The following is a 25,534-nucleotide window of genomic DNA, read 5'->3' as shown; positions in this document are numbered from 1 at the left end:
TTTAAAAAACACATCAGAATTTTATTGCTTGAAGAATACAGCATATGAAAAAAGCACAGAAACATCCAAAGAAAAAGGTCACAAGGAACCAAACATACTATCCCATACATACCAGATGCAGTAAAATGTTAACCTGAATTCTGCATCAGAAAAAACAAGTGTGAAATACCTAGTTTTGTTTACTTAAAAGAAAAAGACTCATTTAAAATAGAAAGTGTAAGGTGTTAACAGTACAAATTAGAAAAGCCAACACTGCACACTAACATTGTTTCACTAGACTAGATTTACTACCTTTGGTACTTAAGTCTTTACAGAAAACCACCTCCTTAGACAAATCTTGTCCAACATATGTCATGAAAGTTTTTCAACTTAACAATCAACAAACTAATCTTTACTTTTTGAGCCATCACTGCATGGATGCATTCAGAAAATGTGCAAGTTTATTCAATAAGTAACCTAACGACTCTAAAACTGAAATCAAAAGCCCCGAGCGATCCTTTCAGATCTGAATATATGCCAACTGTACTTGTTCAGATTTCTACTTAAAATGGGCACACTGTTTTCTGTTTATTTCTCTGTGTAAACTGATTGCTGCACTCACAGCTTTTAGTCAAAAATTTTTACTAGAGAAACTTGTCAAGAGCATATTAAAAGAAAAGAGAGTGCATTCTAACACAGCTATCTGATCTGATCGTCTGCCCTAGTGTGTTAGTGGCTTTTCCATTCTGCTGGAAACAAGAGTACCAAAACGTAGGCCAACATTTCTTCATTAAACCTTAAAATTCTATAAGGGACACAACCGTAGTCTATTTCGACACAAAGAACAGATGCCCATCCATTTATATAAACAGAATTTTCAAGGTCAACCTGTCAAAGAGACTCCTTTCTCTTCCCTGATCCTTATCATGTGGATTACTCTTGGGGCATTCTTTCCTAACTAAACCTGGACAGAATCATTTGCACCTACTAACCTGTTTGAATGAAGAAAATGTTATTGTTTCACAAAGTAGTGAGGAATCCATTGGTAACCTAGTCTGGAAAATGTTAACATTATGCTGACAACAATAACTAACTAATCAGGGTTAAATAAAAATCCCTCTTCTACTAAAACCATGTTCATTAGCTTCAACTTCTGCCTTTGTAGGCTTGAACATTTAATAATTCCCAGTTAAGTCAATGGAACTAACACAATTCTGTTTCACCAAGTTGCAGCTTTACATGTGAACAATATGAACATGTCTGGACTACGCAAGTAATACCATCAATAACAGTTAACATTAAATTGGAGTGAAATAATAAGAATTTATTAGTTCTCTACACTGGTCAGTTTTTGAAATGAAATATCCATTGGTTCAGGACTCTTCATAGATATAATAAAATCATGGGTTTATTATTTCACCCCATACAAAATAAAGACAGAATTTCTACAACTCCTATTAAACATACCTTTTCCTAGTTTAGTGAAAATGTATCTTTTCAAATTTGTAACAAATGTGGTATTTGAGCACATATAATATTTATTGCCATATATATATATCCTCATTTTTAAAAGGACAAAGAATTCAGACTTTACTATGCTGACCCCTTTGCTTTTTTCCATTATGCAGATTAAGTGTCTACTGAACCACTCCCACCCCCAAAAAGAAAAACAATTAAAACTTCTCTATGTAAGAGTTTATAGTTTAGTTAAAAGGGAAGAGAAATGCAAATGTGGATTTAGAGCTTCTGTATAAATCTCACTGTTTTATAAACTTGTTGTTTATTTTAACACTGTTTATTGATCAAATCAATGACGCACTGCTATCTAAAATTTTCATATACACCATTAAAAATCCAAAGTTGATATGATATTGAACCTTAAATCTTTAAGAGTTCAAAAAAAGACACTTTTTACATGTACAGCACACAACAGCAGACATCCCCAGAATACCATGGCCAGTCCAATATGCATACAAAATTACAGGAAAGCATTCATTTCACTGTTTTCATTGTGCAGGAAAGATATTTCTCAGTGGGAACAGAAACTCAGCTGGTGAATTTCAGATATCTTCTTCATCATCTTCATCCTGAGAAGATCCTGCCTGATTGGATGCAGTGGCTGACGCAGCAGCAAGCTGTGCTTGTTGGGCCGCTTGTTGCATCTGTAGCCATTCTTGCTGGGCCAGTTCTGCTTGCTGCTGCCTAGCCTGAAGACAGACAAAAATTAAATTGTTAACAAAACTCAAGACTTCCAATATCCTTTTAAGGAATCAGCATAGCACGCTGGCAAAGATTACATTAATGGTCTAGCAGAAACTGCAGGTGCAAAGTACAAGATTTATATCTAAAAATAATCACTGTACATAAAGGATGTTCAAAATACTGCAATGCTTTGTATTGATATGACTTTTTTTCTTCATGTTGGCATAACCTATTTTTATGGTATGCTGTACAACTATCATTTGGAGCATTTATGCGCAGGAAACCAAAGAAGTTGGGGTAAATAAAAATGTACTTGAAAAAACCCTCAATTTGAGGGGTTGCACAAGATCAGAGAGGCACCACTTTCAAATAAAAAATTAACCAGGAATGTTGCAGAGTGGATAGAAGTGCAAGAAGTACAATTAGCATTAACAAGTCCTTCCACCACTTACCCAGGCTGCCTAGGAAATACTGACCAGGAAGTCCAAGCTTTACTTTAAGCAAAACATTATTAAAATGGTAGTTCTAACTAAGAAATCTTAGACCTTAAATTTCCCCATCTCCGAAAGATTGCTTGGTTTTGTTACATAAATATCAGGAATGTTAAGTCTAGTTTTGCTAGATGAATTTTCAAGATTTTCAGAAGTTTATTGTGAGTTCATCTTCCTCAATTCAAGGAGAGGGGACATTTGATAAGAAGTCTTTGTTAAATGATTGTTAGGTACTGAAGTTGAGAGTATAAAAAGTGCAAACAAAGAAAAAAAAAAAGTTTGATTAGAAGTCCCTTATCCTCTCAACTGTCAGCTTTCACTTGCTTGTGATGTCATATTTTCCTAGTACACCTCTACCTCAATATAACGCAACCCGATATAATACGAATTCGGATATAAGAGAGTAAAGCAATGCTCCGTGGGAGTGGGGCTGCGCACTCCGGTGGATCAAAGCAAGTTGGATATAATGTGGTTTCACCTAAACGCGCTAAGATTTTTTGGCTCCCGAGGATAGCGTTCTATCGAGACAGAGGTGTACTTTAGTCACTATAGTCGCATCGCCTCCAGGATAGTTAAAACTAGGGTTGGGCATTTGCCCGGAACAAAAATAATTGGTCAACTGACCAGTCAAACATTGGCCAAATATTTTAAAGCACTAATTTATTAGAACAGTAATAATAGTAAGAAAAAAGAGTAGGCCTTTATGGTCTCCAATCAGCTTAACCTTAGATAGACACTTATGCCTAATTACAACAACAAAAGTTCTTAACTGAGATATTTTAACTCAGAAAAATGTGGAACACAAATAAATGAAGTTCTAAAAAAATGAAAGAATGGTACAATGGTGCAATCAAAAAGGTAGGCCACTGCCTAAATCAGGGTATTCTTGCAGGAATATTTGAGACTATTTGACAGCTTTCATATAGGTGATTACTGAACAGCTTGCCACGTACACTTAAAACCGGAATTTGCACTGTTAAAAAAAACAAAAAACACAAAAAAACAAAAAACCGCAGAAAAAAATCTTTTGAAACAAAAATCAGGTATTCTTTATATAGAAAGCTAAATAGAACAAAAGCCCATTTCCCCCCCTCTATATAAGACATTTTTAAAGTTAAGTTCACACTTCCATTCAAATCCCCTTTTCATTCTGAATTTTCCATAACTGGCCTATCAGGCAGAAATTTTCTGAACCTACTGTCTACCTAAGGATAATATTTTGGAGCATTTCAGCAAGGACAATTCAGTGAATAAGTGTACAAAAAGATACTGTCCCTATTCCAAGAGTTGTGACAATTCTTTGAAAAGCCCTAGCACAAATGTGCTGGATTAGAAAAAAATTGACATCTGCAAAGGAAATAACACTCACTGAAAAGAGACTTTACAATTATTCATATGCAGTCACTAGAGTTTGAAAGAGAATCAATTTATTCACATTCGATATTTTGGTACACTTTTAGCCGTTTAACCAAAGTTCTAAACAAATGAAAGCAACACCTGAACACACGAGTAGTGGACATGCATGTCTTAGATACACATTTAATGTGGCAGCGCTCTATAAGAGTCAGTGGCTCTACAGCAGTTTCTCTCAACCTTTCTGATACCAGGGACCAGCTTGCTGCCTTCCTAAATTGTGCCAGGTTGATCTCGGGGACTAGAAACATTGCTCCACAGGATGGTGTACCTTCTGCTGGACAGATAATTCTGAAAATATTAGGTGCCACCAGATTATAGAACCACTTCTTCACATTCTTTTTCTTTTGAAACTCCATAAGGTTGCACGGCTAAGAATTCAGAGTCAGGAATTGCTAGAGTTAAGGTGTCCTTAATCTTAAATCTGCCTCCTCATGCCATAATGCAGTATGCCAGTCTTTTAATTGCACAAATCAGATCACTTCTCAAATACTACAACATAATTTTTTTCCTACAAATTTCAACCTATCGTTCACAACGAATGAGGATGCCTCTTGATTTGGATTTATTCATTCATTAAGGAAGTCACTTTTACAAATAAGGGAAAACTTGGGCCCTGATCTTACCAACACTTATATACATACATAATTTCTCAGGTGTGTAGATGAATATTTTAAGAAGTGTGATTGTCATTTCAGCAGCCAGTATTCCCTCTGCATATAACCACTGGTAAATTCTGGATTATCAATAGGACTAATCACATGCAAGAGTTATGCACATGCATAAGTATTTGCAGGACTGGAGTGCAAATACAGCACTTATTCCAACAATATATCCACAAACTACTTTGATATATTGTTGAAAAAAATAAAATGCACTGTTTCAGAATCTGATCAGAGATTTCTGTACAATATCAAATGAGGACCAGTTTAAGTTTCATTTATTGATCACTACACAGACTAGTGCAATTTGAATGCAATAACAATTTTATAATGCATTTTTATTAATCTCTAATAATTCAAAAAATAAATGTATACCTTCAGAGGACAGTGTCTACTAGATTAAACAATTTTAAAGTAGGTCAAAAATCAGGTCTAAATTGATAATAACTGACATTTCATTTAAAGAGGTAATTATTTTAATTCCTCATTATTTATATTACTCTCTCAGGAGAGTATGAATATCCCTATCCCACCCATCCTCTACTGCTTTTGACCTGTGTAGAGTGCAGTTTTATTTAAGTTATCCACATTAAACTTCATTGAATTAAGCTTAAAAAGAAAATAAAAACTTAAACTAACCAATTTGTTATAAAACCAAACACTGCTTCTGTAGCAGCCACATTGGCTTTTTTACTCTTAGCATGAAGGGGAAAAAAGTATCTATACATTAATTTGTCACAGGACTATACCATTACACAGGTTAGCCGTGTGACACATTTCCAAAGCTGGTGAACACTTCAACTGTCTCATCATCATCTCTTTAGCTATAATGTACTTGGCACTGCACAACATACATAAAATGAAGTTTATCTGGATTTTGGCATTATGTGAGTTTCAGTAAAGCCAGCGTGGAGAAGGTTTGTGTGAGATCACAAAGACCTGAATAAGCATTTTTACCATGGAAACAGAAGGAAAGGAAAGGATGGATTTTTAAAATATGTAGAGGACAAAAAAAAGCAATACGATTTCCATATGGCCTGGATATGAGTGGTGTAAGAGGGAGAAGCTGTAGAAGATTGCCACATTACGAGTCTGGCAGAATAGCGGTGGTATCAATAGTAACAGAATGGGAGAAGAGAAGACTGTTTAGGAAGACACATAATCAAAATTAGTCTTAGCCAGTTACACTTGAATTGTCTGCAAACCATCTCAGAGGAAGTGCTGGAAAGAAAGGCTGAGTTGCAGGACCTTGTCTCACATTAGGTCAAGCATGGAGAAATATATTTGAATTATCTGAGAGTTCATAAGTAAATTAACATGATTATACAGTGTCACTCAAGGGTAAAGCGAAAACAGCTGGGAGACACGTTAGAGATTTAGCATTGCTGTGACAAACAAACTACTGAAGAGATGAAAATTACCCACTTCCCCCATGAAGCGATGAAACCAAAACCAAGACAGACATTTAAACTGAAATGATTAAGACACAAAATGAGTTACACCTAGCAATGCAATAAAAAGAGATACTACAAATACATAGAGCAGGGGCTGGCAACCTTTCAGAAGTGGTGTGCCGAATCGTCTTTTATTCACTCTAATGTAAGGTTTTGTGTGCTGGTAATACATTTTAACCTTTTTAGAAGGTCTCTTTCTATAAGTCTATAATATATAACTAAACTATTGTTGTATGTAAAGTAAATAAGGTTTTTAAAAATGTTTAAGAAGCTTCATTTAAAATTAAATTAAAATGTAGAGCCTCCCTGACCGGTGGCCAGGACTCTAGCAGTGTAGTGCCACTGAAAATCAGCTTGTGTGCTGCCTTCGGCACGCATGCTATAGGTTGCCTACCCCTGACACAGAGAGAAAGAAATGAAGGAAGATCTAGGTTCTCACATAGTGGGCAAGAACAGCTAATAACAGATGACATCAAGGAGGCTGGGGTGTTCTCTATTTTGCTTCAGTCTTGGCTAAAATATTAAGTTGTGACTAGATAATTAATATTAACAAGAATGGGGAAGGAACAAGATAGAACAAGGAAATACAGGTTAAAACAGTTAGATAAAGTTAGATGTTTTTAAGTCAGCAGGGGCCAATGAAGCTCACCTGAGGGTATTTAAAAACCAGCTGAAAATCTCAACCATTAGCAATTATTTGTGAGAACTCATGGAAGATGGTGAGGTCCCAGAGGACTGGAGAAGGAAAAACATTGTTCGTATTTTTAAAATGAGGAACTAAGAGGACATGGGGAATTATAGACCAGTCAGCCTAACTTTGAGACCTGGGAGATACTGGAAAAAATTATTAAACTATAATTTGCAAGCATGTGGAGGATAAGGTTATAAGTAAAACTGAACATGAATTTGTCATGAACAAATCATGACAAATCAACTTAATTTCTTTCTTTTATGGGATTACTGGCCTAATGGATAGGTGGAAGCCGAAGATGTGACATATCTTGATTTTAGAAAGGCTTTTGACACAGTCCATTTGACATTCTTATAAGCAAACTAGTAAAATGTGGTGTAAATGCAATTATTATAAGGTGTGTGAACAACTGGTTGAAAGACCCTACTCAAACAGTAATCGTCAACCATTTGCTATCAGACTGGGGGGACATTTCTAGTGGGGTCTCACAGGGGTTTGTTCCAGGCCTTGTACTATTCAACATTTTCACCAATGATTTGGATAATGGACTGGAGAGTATGCTTATGAAATGTGCAGAGCACACTAAACTGGTAGGGGTTGCTGGCACTTTGGAGGACAGGATTAGAATACAGAACAATCTTGAAAAATTGAAGAATTGGTCTGAAATCAACAAGATAAAACTCAATAAAGATAAGTGGAAAGTACTACACCTAAGCAGGAAAAAAGCAAACTCACAACTACAAAATGGGAAATAACTGGCTAGGTGGTAGCACTGTTGAAAAGGATCTGGGGGTTATAATGGATCACAAATTAAACAAGTCAACAACATGATGCAGTTGCAAAAAAAAAAAAAAAAAGGTATATTAACAGAGCGTCATATACAAAAGATAGAAGGTAACTGTCCTGCTCTACTTAGCACTACGGAAGCCTCAGCTGGAGTACTCTGTCCAGTTCTGGGTGAAATGCTTTAAGAAAAAGACGGTTACTCACCTTTGTAACTGTTGTTCTTCGAGATGTGTTCCTCATATCCATTCCAGTTAGGTGTGTGCGCGCCGCGTGCATGTTCGTCGGAAGATTTTTTTACCCTAGTAACACTCGGTGGGTCGGCTGGGGGCCCCCTAGAGTGGGTGCCGGCCACAGTGCGTCATTGCGTGGGGCACCAGAGACACGTACATTTCAAGCCGCTTGTGTTCCCATGTCTAGCCTACCTTGCTCATACAAGCGGCCCCTCAGCTTCCGTTCTGTTTTTTGTTGGGGCCGCCGTTGTAAGAATGACCTCTGACAGTGGGGTAAAATGAAGGCGGGGTTGGACATGATATGTGGATGCATACACGATCGGCGAAAAGGAAACAACAGTATACTAAAGGTTGAGTACCATCTTTTCTCTTGGAGTGCGTTGCTTCATATCCATGCCAAGTTAGGTGACTTCCCAAGCCTTACCGTAAGGCGGGTGGTCGTTCTGGAGTGCAATGTGCGAATGCAAAACTGCTGAGCGCAAAGGCGCATATATCTCTGGACTGTGAAACCAGCGCAAAATGCATCCAAGCACAGGTGTGATCTTGAAGGATCCGATAGCTGCGCGTACATATCCCTGGATAGGTACAGCACCGAGCGGAGGCAGCAAAAAGCCTGAGCCCGGGTAGCGTTGCGCGGTGATGTGGGCTTGGGGAAATAGGAGACATAATCATTAACAGTGCGATGCAAGCGATCGTCACCCAAGATGAGATCCTCTGAGAGGAAACAGGTAGGCCTTTCATTCGGTCTGCTACCGCGACAAAGAGCTGGGGCGTTTTATGAAACGGTTTTGTCTGCTCAATATAAAATGCGAGAGCTCTACGGACGTTGAGGGAGTGCAATTGTTGCTCCCGTTGCGTTGAGTGTGGCTTCGGGAAGAAGACCGAGAGAAAGATGTCCTGGTTAACATGAAAGGCCAAAACCACCTTAGGGAGGAATGCCGGGTGTGGTCGCAACTGCACCTTGTCCTTGTGGAACACAGTGTACAGCGGATCCACCGTAAGAGCCCTAAGCTCGGAGACTCGTCTGGCCGATGTAATGGCTACGAGGAAAGCTGTCTTCCAAGACAGGTATAGTAGCGAGCAAGTTGCTAACGGCTCAAATAGGGGGGACATAAGTCTGGTTAAAACCAGGTTGAGGTCCCAGGTCGGGGCTGGGCGGCGTACTTGAGGGTATAAGCACTCCAAGCCCTTGAGGAACCTTGAAACCATAGGGTGTGAGAACATGGAACGACCACCTTAGCCTTGGTGGAAGGTAAAGATGGCTGCCAAGCGTACCCTCAGTGATGATACTGCTAGGCCCTGCTGTTTGAGAGACCAGAGGTAGTTCAAAATAGAGGGGATCGAGATCTCAGTAGGAGTAAGATTAAGCGTTTCGCATCAGCAGGAGAAACGTTTCCACTTGGCCAGGTACGTTGACCGGGTGGAAGGCTTCCTGCTACTCAGAACGTGTCATACTGATTCAGAGCAACGTAACTCTGACTGATTCAGGCACGCAGCAGCCACACCGTGAGGTGAAGAGCCTACAGGTCCGAGTGGAGAAGCCTGTCCTGGTCCTGAGTTACAAGGTCTGGGTGGAGTGGTAGGGTAATTGGGTTGGCTATCGACAGGTCGAGCAATGTGGTGTACCAGTGCTGCCTGGGCCACGCTGGAGTGATCATGATGATGCGCGCTCTGTCCCTGCAGAGTTTCAGCAGGACCTTGTGAACCAGTGGGAATGGTGGGAAGGCATAAAGGAGCTGGCTCTTCCACGGCATCAGGAAAGCGTCCGAGATCGATCCCGGGGAGAGATCTTGGAAGGAGCAGAACATCTGGCATTTCCTGTTCTCGCGGGAAGTGAACAGGTCTATGTGGGGAATATATTTATATAGAGCAAGCATATCCCCCCGGAGCCTTCTTTTGGCCAGGCTAAACAAGCCAGCTCTTTGAAGTTTCCTTTCATAAGGCAGATTTTCCATTCCTCGGATCATCCTAGTAGCCCGTCTCTGAACCCGTTCCAGTTTGAATTCATCCTTCTTAAACATGGGACACCAGAACTGCACACAATATTCCAGGTGGGGTCTCACCAGCGCCGTATATAACGGCACTAACACCTCCTTCTCCTTGCTGGAAAATACCTCGCCCGATGCATCCTAAAACCGCATTTGCTTTTTTAACAGCCATATCACATTGGCGGCTCATAGTCATCCGCTATCAACCAATACCCCAAGGTCCTTCTCCTCCTCCGTCGTTTCCAACTGATGCGTCCCCAACGTATATCTAAAAATTCTTATTATTAATCCCTAAGTGCATGACCGGTGCACTTTTCACTATTATATTTCATCCTATTACTATTACTCCAGTGTACAAGGTGGTCCATCTTCTAATTATCGCCGGTCCTTCTCCGTGTTACTTGAGGGTGACTATACTTGAGGGTATAAGCGCTCCAAGCCCTTGAGGAACCTCGAAACCATAGTGATTGAGAACACGGAACGACCACCTTCGCCTGGGTGGAAGGTAGAGATGGCTGCAAGTGTACCCTCAGTGATATACTGCTAGGCCCTGCTGTTTGAGACCCCAGAGGTAGTCCAAAATAAAGGGGATCGAGACCTCAGTGGGAGTAAGATTAAGCGTTTCGCACAGCAGGAGAAACGCTTCCACTTGGCCAGGTACGTTGACCGGTGGAAGGGCTTTTCCTGCTACCCAGGAAAAACTTATCGTACTGATTCAGAGCAATGTAACTCTGACTGGTGCAGCCACGCCGTAAGGTGAAGAAGCCTTTCAGGTCCTTGGTGGCAAAGCCTGCCGTGGTCCTGAGTAATGAGGTCTGGGTGGAGTGGCAGGGTAATTGGGTTGGCTAGTAACGTCCCGGGGTTGGGGCCCGTAACAGTTGATGGGCCACCTGAATGATTTGTCGGGGTCCCTGAGTTAGGCGGATCACACACTCATTCGAGACCAGAAAAGACCTGCTGAATCGATATCCCCCGGAAACGGCGGATGGGCCCCTGGTTAGGAGTGGTCTCCGCAGACGACATGGAGGAGAAAGGAACGCACAGATCTATCGGGGCTATGCAAAACCCAAGTTGGATTGCCCCTGAACGGAAAGTATGGGCGCGGGAGGCACGTGGTGGGCGCGCGCTCCCTTGATTGCCCTTGCGTTTAATGTAGTTACATGCGGCCGTTGTGTTCCTGTAAAGCACTGGACACAACAGCCCACACCCTGGAAGGCGGTGGCGCCACGGACTGTATGCTGAGGTAACAGCCCGTGCGATGCCCCACAAAAATAGACGCGGAACTTCAACAGGAGGTCCAGACATTTTGTGTTAGGGACCAGGCGTGTCTTATGTCCACCTGCGCGGACTTGTACACAGCACATCGTACGACTCAACAGTACAGAGAGCGGTCGGCGGACAAGTGAGGCACCAGCCGAGAGATGATGTCGTACGTCGCATGCGTGAGGGACATTGAGGGTTGGGGTGGATGGAACAGGTATCCGCCCCCACCTCGAACACCAGGAAGAGCCAGTTAGCCCCGGCCACCCTAGTATCTATTTTACCTTTTCAAGGAGAGCGATAGGTGCTGGGGGGACTCGTATGGTGGGGCTTGGTTAGGGGGTTCTATTGGATGGATTCCTGCCCGGGGGTATATACCGAGTTGAGCAACACGATAATGGAGGGAGAACGGAGGCGGAGCCTGCGTTGCGAGTGATGGTGTTTTGTTCAAAACAGCAGGGCATCATGTGACCTCAGGAACCAAGACAAGTGCGAGCCGAGGTTGTTCAGAAATTCCGTAGACCTCCGGATGAATGTTTGCAATCGCCTACGCGCGTTGGTAGCAGGCCGGTAGATCGAGTCCAGGATAAGCCTAGAAGTCAACCTCTGCATGGGAACCAAGGGACTTTTCTATATGATTCATCCCCAGGCCAGACATGTGAGTAGGGCCTTGATGAGTCCACATTGCTGAGTGACTGTGTCTGGAGCGCCTCGGATGAGGGAAAAATGCATATCCCGACGTTCGGCAGAAGGTAGGCAGCGACTATGGCCATACACTTGTAAATACCCTTGCGCTGTAAAAGGCCAACGGCAGGACGTAAACTGGAAGTCCTGATGGTTGGCTACAAGTGGAGGTATCCTCCTGTGCGATGGAAATGTGCGATGTGAAAAGTACCGTCCTTCGCATATGAGGCTCGGCATACCAGTCCCAGGATCCAAAGACGGTAAATGTCCTAGGGAACCTTATGCAACCTTATATATAAACTGGTTGAGACCTTCCCTTCGATTTGGGGATTAGGAAATAACGGAGTAAACCCCTGCCCTTTTCGCATTGGTAACCTCGCCTCTATAGCTCCTAGGGGAGAGCCGTCTGCACCTCTTGTAAGAGAATTGCTTGTGAGAGAGGCCCTGGAAGAGGGACAGGGTTGGAGGGTGGAGGGAGGGGTTGAAGTAAATTGGAGGTGGTACGCATCACTCCCCGTGCGTAGCGAACCAGCGATCTGAAGTTAACTGGACCAGGCAGGAAGAATAGGAGAGAACAGGCTGGAGAAGGGAGGAGAAGGGATCCTGGGCTGTAACGGTATGCCAGCCTAGGCACACCTCAAAGTTTGTCCTTTGGTCCAGGGTGTTCGAGGACTTGATTTTGGCCACCTTTGGGTCCCGACGGTCGCCGGACCACTCGCGCGGCCGGCCTCAAAGTCCTGTTTGGTCTAGGCACAGAGTATGGACAGTGAGGCCAGGGATGGAAAGGCCTACGTTGGTCAGCCGCATGCCAATGCGAAGAGCGCATTATGATCCTGTTGGCCTTCAGGCTTGCAGCTTGGGGTCAGTCTTTTCCGAGAAGAGGCGTTACCATTCAAATGGCAAGTCCTGAATGGTATATTGCAGCTCCAGTGGGGGTTTGAAACCTGAAGCCATGAGATGCACCTCATGCAACACTGAGGCCAGAGTCCTGCTGCTGAATCTGCTGCATCCAATGAGGCTGGAGGGAAGTTCGGCCACCTTTTCCCTTCCTCCCAAGAGGGCAGCGAACTCTTGGTGGTCTTGAGGGAGAAGCTCTGTAAACTTATAATACCTGGGTGGCGGTGGTATTATAGCGGCTAAGCAAGGCTTGTTGATTTGCCACCCACAGCTGTAGGGCCCTGCCGAGTACGCCTTGTGGCCGAGTAGTCCATTCGCTAGCCTCCTTCGATTTCGGGCGGCGCCTACTGGCCATGGCATTCCCTCTCACTAACGGACTGGACGACTAGTGAGCAGGATGGACATACAAGTACTCGTACTTTAGAGGGCACCACATATTTACGCTCAACTCCCTGGCCACAGGAGGAATAGAGCTGGGACTGCCCTGTAGTATCGGCATTCACCTGGATGGTCCGAATAATGGTAGGGCACTCTAAGTGGAGCATCCGCCGATAGAATGTCCACTACCGGGTCCTCTACCTCTGGGACCTTCTCCACCTGGAGGTTCATATTGAGTGCTACCTCCTTGGGAGGTCTGATGGCTCTCAGGTCGATTGGAGGAGGGCCCGAGGAGGATGTTCCTGCCACTGCCTCATCTGGAGAAGAGGAAGAGGAGATGCCGGCGACGAGCGGGTCCTGTGTGGCCTGTTGCTCTTGGGCGATCTCCTGCTCCAGAGGAACCTGGGAGTCCGGTGGGTGGACTAGGGCTTTCTCCGCAGCAGTCGGAGGGGGACGGCTAACCGTTGCCTCTGGCACTCGGTGCTCTGATGAGACAGAGCGGGATGGAACTACTGGTACGCCTTGGGCCTGATGATATGCCCAAGGTGTCCAGAAAGACCTTTGATGGGGTCCTTGGTCCTGGGCCTGGGTCTCTTGGAAGACTCTGGTGGGCACATCAGAATCACGGTCCTGAGCATAAGAGCTGTCCGCGTGGGACGACACTGATGCGTGTCTGGATGGCCATGGAGGTACTGAAAAGCCCTGGGCAGAGCCTCTGTCTCTAGCGGACCTTGCCCTACTCGGCACCAGGGACCGGTACCGGGAATGAGATCGGGACCTGCGACCGGAGCGGTGCCGGGAGGTCGACGGAGATCTCAAGGCTCGACGTCGGGAGTGGCTACGGGAGTCACGATGCCTGGAGCAGTGCCGGGAGCTGGAACAGTGCTGAGAGTAGCAGGCCGGCGAATGGGATACTGACCGGTGCCGCAAGTGTGACTGGTACCAAGACTGTGAGCGGCGTCGGGAGCGCCGACGGGACCTGGAACGTCTGCGGGACCATGATCGTGAACAGTGCCGCTCTGCTGTGCCGACAGAGGATGGTCTTATCAAGGCAGGCTTCCCGATAGACTGTATTACCCGCACCAGCAGTGCCGGGTGTTGAGGCAGCATCGACTCTGTCATGGCAATCAGATCCCTCACCGTTGAGAATGTCTCTGGCGTGGATGGAATTGTAAGCTCAACCATGGCTCGCGTCGGGGAGCTGACAGACAGTACCGGTGCGGTCCGGTGCTGAGGAGGTGCTTCTGCCCGCCAATTGACCAGCGCTCGGTGCCGAAGGCGGAGGGGTAAGAGCCTCCTCCATGAGGAGCTGCTTTAGCCAAAAGTCCAGCTCCTTTTTTGTTCTCGAATTAAAAGCCTTGCAAATGCGACACTTATCTGTCAGGTGATATTCCCGGAGGCACTTAAGGCAGGAGTCATGGGGATCTCCTATCAGCATTGGCTTATGACAGGCCGAGCACCGTTTGAAACCTGGTGAACCGGGCATGGGCCTTGGCACTGGGTGTGGGGAAGGGGCTAATCCCTGAACCCTTCTTAACTATACACTAACTATGAGCAATAAAAATTAACTATAACTATATACACAGCAAAATAACTAGAGAATTACGAGTAGCTAGGGAGGTGGAGGTCAGTAAAACCGCACTCCACTGTTCCAACGACCAACATGGGTGGTAAGAAGGAACTGAGGGATGGTCGGGTCAGCAGGGGTATATATCCGGCGCCATGGCGGCGCCACTCCAGGGGGCGTCCAGCCGACCCACCGAGTGTTGCTAGGGTAAAAATCTTCCGACAAACGTGTACGCAGCACACGCACACCTAACCGGAATGGATATGAGCAAGCACTCGAAGAAGAAATGGATACACTGGAGAGTCCAGAATAGAGCAACAAAAGCGATAGCAGGTTTAAGACCTATGAGGAAAGGCCAAAAAACATTGGGCATGTTTAGTCTTGAGAAAAAGATGACTCAGAGGGGACCGAATAACAGTCTTCAAACAAGTTAAGGGCTATTATAAAAGTTGGTCTAAAAGTTGGACAAGAAATAACAGACTAATCTGCAGCAAACGATATTTAGGTTAGATATTAAGAAAAACGTTCTAATTATAAGGATAGTTAAATTCTGGAATATGTTTCTAAGACAGGTTGTGGAATCCCTGTCATTGGTGGTTTCTAAGGACAGATTAGACAAACATGTCTGAGACAGCCTGTGTATACATGACCCTGATGCAGTGCAGGGGGGATGGATTAGATGACCTCTCAAGGTCTCTTCCAGCACTAATTTCTATGATTATAGTTGTCATAAATACATAGTTAAGGGTTAATGTCTCTTTTACCTGTAAAGGGTTACAAGCAGTGAACCTGGAACACCTCACCAGAGGACCAATCAGAAGACAAGATACTTTCAAACCTCGGTGGAGGGAAGTCTGTGTTGTGTTGTTTGTCTGTTGTTCTCTCTGGGTTCTGAGAGTGACCAGACGTACATACAGGCTCTCTAATCTTCTATTCAAATTTAGTAAGTACCAGTAGAAAGGCAGTTTTAGTCTTTTGATTGTTTTCTTTATTTGCAAATGTGTATTTGGCTGGAAGGATTTTAACTTGTATTTGTACTGGGGGGAGGACTCTCCCTGGTGTCTATAGCTGAAAGACCCTGTAACATTTCTCCATCTTGATTTTACAGAGACAATTTTTACTTTTTTTCTTTCTTTTACTAAAAGCTTTTCTTTCCAAAAGACCTGATTGATTTTTGGTTATCTTGTGTAAGACCCAAGGGGAGGGTGTCTGTACTCACCAGGGAATTGGCGGGAGAAAGGAGAGAAGGGGGGGGGAAAACCTGATTTCTCTCTGTGTTAGTCACTGTCTCTCTCTCCGGGAGAGGGAGGGGGGAAGGTGAATTTACTCTTTGTTTTAGATTCACGGAGCTTGAATCTGTATTGCCTCTTGGTGAGCGGAAAAGAGGAGGGGGGAACGTGACATTCCTCTCTGTTTTAGGATTCAAGGGTTTGAATCACAGTGATCTTCCAGGGTAACCCAGGGAGGGGAAGCCTGGGAGAGGCAACGGTGGGGGAAAGGGTTTACTTTCCTTGTGTTAAGATCCAGGGGGTCTGGGTCTTGGGGGTCTCCTGGGAAGGATTTGGGGGCCAGAAAGTGTCCCAAAACACTATATTTTTGGGTGGTGGCAGCCTATCAGATCTAAGCTGGTAATTAAGCTTAGAGGAATTCATGCTGGTACCCCATCTTTTGGATGCTAAGGTTCAGAGTGGGGGTTCATACCACGACAATAGTTTACAGAAATTGATCATTTTCTAAAATATTAGTTGCCATTTCCCTTCATATATACAATTGACTAAAGAAAATCTGGTAATACAAGTAAAGGAATTTAAAAAGTTATTTTCAACTACTTTTTGTAACTCCAACATCTGTAAAAGTTTCTGTAAAATAGAAATACATGATTGAGTGGCATGGCTTTGATATCACCCAGTGGTAAAGTAATACATTAATTTAAAACTCAGACTAATAAAACTTACACATTTCTATACAATGTCTCTGGCGTGTCAGATCACAGAAGTAACAAAGAAAATTCAGCATCTTATTTATCCATTTGCATTTCTTGCCAGGTATATTAACTTCACACGGTCAGATTCTGTAAAATCTTTCATGGCCACGCAATCCATAGAACGGGAGATTCTTCTGGACTTATGCATGTTTCTGTGGCACTAAATCAGGGAGTGTCTAGTTCATTCAACCTCACATTAGATTTCTTAGTCAGAAATATTGCCTCACTCACTTTTGCAAATAACTCCTGTTGCTGCCTTAGAAGTTCTTCTTCAGGAATGCCAAGATTTTCCAAACGAGAACTGGCCTTTCTTCTTTTTAGTGCTACTGTTTTGCACTCTTGTAAGACTTCTTTTACCTCACTGATATAGGAGCCAAAACCCAAGCTTTCTAGTGCTGGAAAAAAGAAAACATGTTGATCAATTAGCATAACTAAAACTTGTAGTCACATCAAAACAATTTCCTGTAATAAGACACCAACTTGTTCTGTTCTATAGATTCCTTACTTAAAGCACCCCACAACCATTTTTTTTATTTGCATCTTTTCACTCTTCTGTAGTGCATAAAGGCCTAAGGAAAAGATTTTCAAACTGGGAGGCACAGAGGAACATTCGGGAGGCAAGTGGTGTCCCCAAGTGGCTGGGGCTTGGAGAGAGAGCACCACTTCCAACCCCCTAACTCACATCAACAAGCCATCCAGCCTGTGGGTCAGTGTCAACATCCACTGATGATGTGCTAATTTCTGCTCCTGGCAGCCTCTGTGCCCAGTGCTGGCTCCACACCCCAGAGACTGTCACATGTGCCTTCCCACACTCCGAAAACCCGAAGGGCAGGTATTGTGACTATTTGTGTCTAGGTTGGGGCAGCACAACCAAAAATTATAACTCGAGGGGGAGGAGGGGCTCAGCTCCAAAAGTTTGAAAAACACTGGCCTGTCATATTCTCCTACTCCCTTCCTGCACCAAAATCTTCAAAATTTGAGATTGTCAAGTGTGCTCTTCCCTGGTTTTGCCAGTACTTTTAAATTTCTTGGCTATATTTCATAAAGGTGAGGAAATGAGTCAGAGAAAAACAGCAAGACAAGGAGACAGTTTAATTTCTTAGTTATAAATTTAAAATAATTTCATATAAACCAGACAAATGAATGGAACTGATGGCATATTTCCTATTTTACTTAAGAACAGATATATGGTAACATGTACCATACATACCCTATCTGCCCAAAGTCCCATCCTTCCATCTTTTAAGAATTAAGGACCAACCAGAAAAGTACATTTTCTTAATAGGCTGAAGTTAGCACAGATATGCAACAACTTGGCCATTTCAGGAAAGAAAGGATTCCTAATTTAAGACCCCACCCCCAATGTAAATAATAGTGTGTTGCATACCTAGCTGCAATTCAGTAACTGTCCTCCAACCCTCCCTAAAATGCTAAGACACTATTCCATCTTGTAGCATAGCTGGGACCTAATCATGGTTTTAATAGTCTCCATAAAATATACAACAGATTAGATAGACAGCATCAGGGAACAACTGTTGTAACCAGGTTCCTAAAAGTTGTTTTATTTTAGATAGGAGCCAACTCTTGTCCACACTGAGCTTTGAACCGTGCTTTAAAGTAGTTTGAACTACTGGAAAAAAGGGGTTCTGGATACACTGGTTTCAAACATTATTCAGCTAGCCACTGAAAATAGGATGAAAGCTACAGAAATATTTTGAAGAACTGGCCTCTGTACTACAGAGAGCACCCGCCTTTAGATTGCTAAATTGGTCTGCAGCCATGAGCTCCTTAAGGACTCTTCAGTGCTGTTAGATGCCCAAACAGCAGCAGTAACAACCATCTATATTACTAGCCAGAAAATTAAACCCCATTTTAGAGGACAGAGACCTGTCACAGTGATTGACTCATTAGTGACCTCTATGCTTGATTATTGTATCTTATATCTAGGAATGAAGTCAAACCCAGAAAAAGCTCCCTGTGGTATAAAACACATCTGCTTAACAGAGGCCCTCCCCATTATCACCCCCACCCTAGCATTCTGCTCTCAGACTCCATTCTGGATCCTAGCCTGTTTTAGACTAATCCCACTGAGGGTTTTGAGTACCAAGACACCTGAGAGATTGCCTCTCAGCTCCATGAGCATCTACAACAGCAACATTCCAGTGAACAAAGAAACAGATGACAAATGAAGAGTAGGCATGAGAGTGAGAGAGTGAGATCAGCTGCTGGGAAAGATCTTATATTTGATGAGAAGAATGACTATGGACCGCTCCACTTTCAAATGTCAGTGTAAAACTAATTTCTTCAATTTACTAGGGGGAAGCTTAATTCTTCACACACAGAAAAGGTCTCAGTTTAACTGGAAGCATTACAAAACTACTCTGACAGTGGCCACATAAGTACCTGGATAAAAAGCCCCTGACTTGAATTTGATTTTTAAAAAATAAGAGGAAAAGGTTTGGTCCTTTCTTCACCAGCCAGAAAGTGTTTGAAAACTAATTTTAAGCAACAGTTAACTTAATATGACAAACAAGTACATTTATTAGTAAAATCTTTATTAAAAATGAAAATTGTAAAAATAGAATTTACTTGTGACAATTCATGCTCTAGTTATTTTGTACATTTTGCGAATATTAAAGACAATGAAAATCCATAAAGTCAGTCTTCTTTTTGTTTAATGTCAGTTTCACTTTTAAATTGGCAAATTTAGTTGACTGCATCTTTTATCTAAATTTAATTTAATAAAGTTCATTTTCTGTTTTCAAAACTGATTTTAAAGTCTACTGTAGAAAAGGCCAACTGACATACCAGTATTACTTTATCACTGACAAGTATTTTCTGATGAAGTTAATGGCACAACCTTCAACAGCTTTGATCTTACTATTTGCACATGCAGATATCAGCGCTCTGATCTATTTGGTTTATTTTAAATGCTACAGGTTTAACATCTACCAAATGTCTTAGTTTCAAAGCCAAGCAAACAGTTTTGACATTCTATTTCTAGCAAATAAAGTTTCCATAAATCACTAGATTTTAAAATTTGAATGCACTAATTTTAGTTTATTACTTTTTCTTAATATTTGTATTGCACTAGCACCTACAGAATCAACAGAGACTGAGGTCCCACTGTGCTAGGCACTGTACGAACACTGAGAGACAGTCAGGGTACATCTACATAGCATTTTGGAGAAAGCCTCTGAGCCCAGGTTGACAGACTTGGCTTAGTGGGGCTCACAGTAATGCTCTGAAAACAGCTGCATATACAGCACTTTGAAGTTGCAGCTCAGGTTCTGAAGGCCAGTACCTAGGTTTTGAATTTGCCAAAGAAACCTTGGCTCCTACTATGAAAAATTTTGCAACCAAGACAGGACAGGTAACATGCATGAGTTTTTGATTTTGTGATGCCAGTTTTGGTCTGAATATGCAATGTATGACTTCATACTTCTCTTACTGGTATGTGCCAGATCTGGTTAACATATCGAGACCCGGAGAAAGCTTTAGTCCCAGTTTTGTCATGACTGACTAATTTAATTACTGTCAGACATCATGAATACTTCACCACAGGGAAAACGCCTGCTATTCTTAAAAGTGTAAAAAAGTCAATATCTTCAAAAAATCTGTAGGCTAGAGTTTTTGTCAATTAGAGCACATTCTCAAACTTTGCTTTCTTTTAAGGGAATATGATTCAGAAGGCTGTGGTTTTGATGTTTCAAGTGCACTTGAACACCGGTGGTAGCCTATGTAGATTGCAGTCTAACTTAAGAATTATCTACTGGTTTTAGAGTGGTGTCCGATGGACATTTTTGGTCATGTTGGACATCTCAGCAGCATTTAAGTGCTGCTTGTTTCAATGACTAAGATTACTGTTGTGTCCAGATCTGCACTCCAGACATATACAGAAAATAGCAGTCAATCTGCAGTGATGATAGACAATTTAGATCACGTCCCCTTCAAAGATTTGTCAGGTGACTCATTTTATTGGATTATACAAAAAAGCCTCAGAGAGCTCATTACTGATACTCTACCTGTTCAGAAAACTGATAACTATCTCTCATCCCCTGTGGCCTTTAAGTTTGGCCTCTGCTCTACAGATGCAATTCAATTGCTCTGCCAACGAGAGGGGTAAGAGATGTCTCAGAATCAGCCCTGGAATCTTGCTGCTGATTAGAGATAGTCTATGTAAAAGGTTCACTCTTCTGTTCATGCATATTAAAAGAACTCTTTCAGAAGAGTGAGTTTGAGAGTCCCAGCATCAATTTTGACCAGTCTGAATCTGAGGCAATTTAGTTGTGGAGCCTCATTCTTTATGGTGTTTTTTATTTTACAGTTGCATTATGTAATGGGTAGGATACGTAATAATGCAAGGTACCTTGTGCATAGCAGCCTGTTTGAAAGTTTGTATTTTATTTTTAAAATATTAAATATTTTGTATATTAATCAATGTACAGAATGTTTCAGTCTTAAGTATTTTATTAAATCTAAAGAAATACAATAAGGAATACATTATCATGTGTGGGCTTGCATTTTACAGACTACTTACACAACGCATCATTTAGAATAAGAAATACAACGATGAAATCTTCCAAATAAGTGTTTTTTCTAGGCTCCGTAGAGACTTGAATACTTTTAAATGTATCCTGTTATTCAACAAAACAACTGAATTTTACCACAGCATATTGAAATTGAGAGATTATACTGTCAATACTGAGTACAATAGGGTGTAAAGCAAATAGCACATCTGCCACTGACTTCAGTGGGGCTCTGAGCAACAACAGGGATCAGCCCACATAGATCCAGTTGCACAGGAGTTCTCAAACTTCATGACGCCCTTCTCACAATAAAAATTACTACATGACCCCAGGGCCTTGGGGACTAAAGCCTGAGCCCACCTGAGCCCCACTGCCCTGGGCCAGGGGGCAAGCCCAAGGGCTTCAGCCCCAGGCAGAGGGCCTGTAACCAGCGCTGAAGCCCTTGGGCTTTGGCTTCAGCCCCAGGTGCAGCAATTCTCAGCCAGCCTTGGTGACCACATTAAAATGGGGTCATGACCCAATTTGGGGTCCCGACCCACAGTTTGAGAACCACTGCAGTTGCAGGATCTTGTTTTAAAAACTAGATCAGAACTCCCATTAACTGAAAGAAACAGATTAAATTTACTTTGGGTAAGGAAATCATACCAAAAGCTAGTAGAGTTCCATTAAACTTCAGAAAGGAGACTTCAAAAAGAGGAGGAAACTAATTAATAAAGACATTAAAATCGAAAGTAAATACATTCGAATCCTTAAACTCAATGGAGGCCACTTAAAACATACCATAACAAAGTCACAGGCATCTAAACAGAAGGGACCTAAACAAAACGACAGTTCAATTACAAGATGGCAATGCACAAGATGTTACTTGAACCAAATAGGTATCTTTCACAAAACGTAAATCTAACCCCAGCAAAGCCAACAGAAAGAACGCATGAACTATGGCAGGGAAAATTAGTAGAATATAAGGGATTTTGAAGAGCATATAGTCAAAGTCATAAAAAAAAAAAAAAAAGCTACACGGAATTCTTTAAATATATATGAACCAGAAAGGTTACAGAAGAAATGGTGATCTTCTAAAATACCATATAGCAATTCGGATTTAAAAAAAGCAGAGAAGCTAAATTATCTCTCTTTTCCAATTTTTCCCACAAAGGATGTTGGTGATACCTACCCTAGACCTACTCTTTTCAGGTATTCAACTGACATACTGATGTGTCAAAAAAATGTAGTGCAGGAACAAGATGATAAAGATAGTTCAGGAACAAGAGCCATATAGAATGGGCCATGATATCTGAAAGAATGTAAGAATGAATGAAGTGGCTGAGCTACCAATAAAAAGATGCAATTTCTCATTAAGATTAGCTACTATACTGGTGCTCTGGAGAGGAGCAAATTTTAAACAAGGAGGGGCAATCCTGGGAATACCCAACCAGTAAGCCTCATTTAAGTTTCAAGTAAATTGATTTAAGTGATAATTATAAAAATCTAGATGAATGTGACAGAAAGAGCAAACTGCAGCTTACTTACTAAAAAATTGAGCATAACAAAGAAATATTTTCTTTAGTATATTGATAAAATAGTGGGTAGAGGAGAACTTACTGAAATGTATTTGAACTTTCAGGAAGCTTTTGACAAAGTCAAAGTCAAAAAAAGCAAAATAAGTTTTAGAATACAGAATGGGACAAAAATATTTAAATTATAGACACCACATAAATCTTAACTAATTTTCTTTAAAATAGTGATATTAACCCTCATGCTTCATGGAATCACCTCATACGGTATTAATTCCTTCCTAACCTATGTACTTCTGAAGGATGATAAGGATAGCAATGAAGGCAGGCACAGAATATAAAATTTTATGACAATAACATCCTCCTTACAACTTTTGACCAAATAAATGGATAAACATCAGCATTTATTTAACAAAATTTGATTAGCATTGACAATCTGGAATTCAAGAAGAAATTTATATAAAAAATTAGAACTTTGAACATACTAGCAATTATAACTTGACAAAATATTTGTTAGTAGACAACACACGACAGATACAGTTTGTCTGTGGTAATCATTTCACTTTTTAAAGCCTGAGTTTGAGAGGATTTTTAAGAATCAAATTTACTGCAAGGCACCATTTTCTTAAAATGTTAACTATAACAAAAGTTTACATATGGTTCACATTTTCTTATACTGCTCTTCATTAGAAGTCATCATAACCAGAGCTTGGAAAATCCACTTATACATAGCAAATAGGAAACTTTTTCTGGTGAGTGGAGTTAGCATACCCCATCACAGTCTGCAGAATCTAATTAACTGAGCATTCAGTACTTATAGTTTCAAAAATAAAACAACTTTCCATGTGAACTGATATGGACTAATACTGGATTGTTTTCCTGAGCCTGAAGTTCTACTGCTTATGCTGCCATTCACTTACTTGCCAAGCAGCTGAGTAAAACTAAAACTCTGATCACTTTCACTACTACCTTAATTTATAACTTTGTGGGCAGCAATGAAACTGTCAAGAATTGTGGTAGCTTTCTCAAGTATCTGAGAAACATGAACATGATTCTTGATAGGAGCAGCCCATGTGGCTTTCAAATGCAGCTGTGGAAGTAACCCAAGCCATTAGTTTCATTCTGTTACTGCTTGAGAAAACTATGAGCAGCAGTGGCAGGCACTGGTTCTATTCACAGTGAAGGAACTCACAAAAATGAAGGCTGGAGAGGCCAAGAGTAGCAGATATGCACCAAAATCAGGAGGCTCCGAGGTTCAAGAGAGAACAAAAACAGAACCAGAAAACTTTTCCATTAAGCAGCCACAGAAGGTGGGAGCCAACAGCCAGAATAGGGTGCAATGGCATATTTTTAAGTGTACACAACTATTACACCAGAACTGATACAAAAGATGAAGCCACAAAACAAGTCCAGGGACAGTTTGGTAAGAATCCCAGTACCTTTCTTCTTACATCAGCTAGGGGATTGGTTTATCATCAGGGGCAAAAGCCTGGAACTCTCTTGTAAAGCCCACCTCCCATCCCCATCTTATATAGTGTCAGGATCTTGTCTGTAACTGTTTAGTATTTTATTTCTGTAAGAAACAGGGAAGTAATCTGAACAACCACCCTGAGAGATAGTCCTCCTTTCACAGGCATGGAAACTGAAGCAGAAAAATATAAGTGACTCACCCAAAGTCACACAGGAAGAGAACAAGGGCAGGAACTGAAAACTCCTGCCCCCTTCACCACAAAAGTAGCCTCCCTCTTGCAATGGAAGGCAACAAATAATCTTACTCATGTTCTTCAAAATATTTTTAGAGAAATCAATTTTAGGGTCACAGACCTGAAGAAGAGCTCTGTGTTGTTGGAAAGCTTGCCTCTCTCACCAACAGCAGTTGGCCAACTAAAAAAATATTACCTCACCCACCTTGTCTCTCTATTATCCCGAGACCGACCTGGCTACAACACTGCATTAAAAGAAATGGTCTGTCATCTACCAGATGAGTGCCCCCGAGGAACTCACCTTGTATGACATGCTCTGGGGAGATGGTTTTCTTCTCAGACTTGTTACAGATCTCATTGGCCTCCGAGGAGATGAGGTGGATGAATTCAGTGCAGCAGTTCACCACCAGCTCCCGGGCATCATTAGCCACCCGGACATTGGGGAGAGTTTCTTTGATCATCTTGTTAATAGCAGCTCTAGGGATGGTGAGGTCGTCGTCGTTTCCAGACGACGAAGCCATTATATTTCACACTCACTCTCCGAGACTCTTTGAACTCAGATCTTCAGATCCAGAGCAAGACACACAGGGCACCAGAGACCCGCTGCTCAGGGAGACCCGGGGTGGTGTTGCCGGGGCAGGTACCAAGCAGGGGATGAGAGCAGGTGTCGTGAGTGTGAGGGCTGGAGGACGCTGAGTGCGAGGCAGGTGCTGAGGGGACCGCGCGCTGGTGGAGAAAGGAAGGGATCAGATTCACGCCCGAAGGCGAGAGAGCGCTAGCGGGGGCCGGCGCGGGGCCCGCTGCCAGCTCCCCAGAGACGGTACTAGGCGCTTGGGAGCAGCCGCGGGAGGCGCTGCCCGGAGTTCGGGGCTCCCTCGGCTACAGCCTCCGCCACATCCTTCACGCGCCGCCGCCGGGTAGTCGTGCCATGCCGGCCGCCGCCGCCTCGTGAACAGGAGCCGCAGGAAGCCGCCCGAAAAGCCCGCGCACGGCTCGGCTCGGGCTCTGCACTCACCCAGCGGCGGCTGTTCCCTCAGAACCCAGGGCGGCGGGGAGGGCAAAACGAGCCAGCGAGGAGCATAACCGACGACCAGCGCCACTTCCGCCGGAAGGCGTCTTCTGACA

General features: G+C 42.6%; 1 protein-coding gene across 1 annotated transcript; it reads right to left on the bottom strand.

Annotated features, from left to right (window-relative positions):
* On the bottom strand, nucleotides 1-25,525 carry DR1 (down-regulator of transcription 1). Its single transcript, XM_032773021.2, has 3 exons — nucleotides 24,711-25,525; nucleotides 16,898-17,061; nucleotides 1-2,186 (listed from the first exon to the last, which is right to left on the bottom strand). The coding sequence occupies exons 1-3, from the start codon at nucleotides 24,928-24,930 to the stop codon at nucleotides 2,040-2,042; spliced, it is 531 nt and encodes a 176-aa protein (XP_032628912.1). The 5' UTR covers nucleotides 24,931-25,525; the 3' UTR covers nucleotides 1-2,039.
* Between the last annotated feature and the right edge of the window lie 9 nt (nucleotides 25,526-25,534).

The sequence above is a fragment of the Chelonoidis abingdonii genome, chromosome 7 (assembly GCF_003597395.2).
Source record: "Chelonoidis abingdonii isolate Lonesome George chromosome 7, CheloAbing_2.0, whole genome shotgun sequence".
NCBI classification, from domain to species: Eukaryota; Metazoa; Chordata; order Testudines; family Testudinidae; genus Chelonoidis; species Chelonoidis abingdonii.
Note: the sequence above shows the minus strand (reverse complement) of the source record. Positions and strands in the feature narration are given on the sequence as shown.

Excerpts from the sequence above, each read along its gene's own strand:
- DR1 (XM_032773021.2), bottom strand. The coding sequence starts at position 24,930 with ATGGCTTCGTCGTCTGGAAACGACGACGACCTCACCATCCCTAGAGCT. Across the intron at positions 17,062-24,710 it reads CCCAGAGCATGTCATACAAG|CACTAGAAAGCTTGGGTTTT; the intron begins GTGAGTTCCTCG and ends TCTTTTTTCCAG. Across the intron at positions 2,187-16,897 it reads AACAGGAGTTATTTGCAAAA|GCTAGGCAGCAGCAAGCAGA; the intron begins GTGAGTGAGGCA and ends GTCTGTCTTCAG.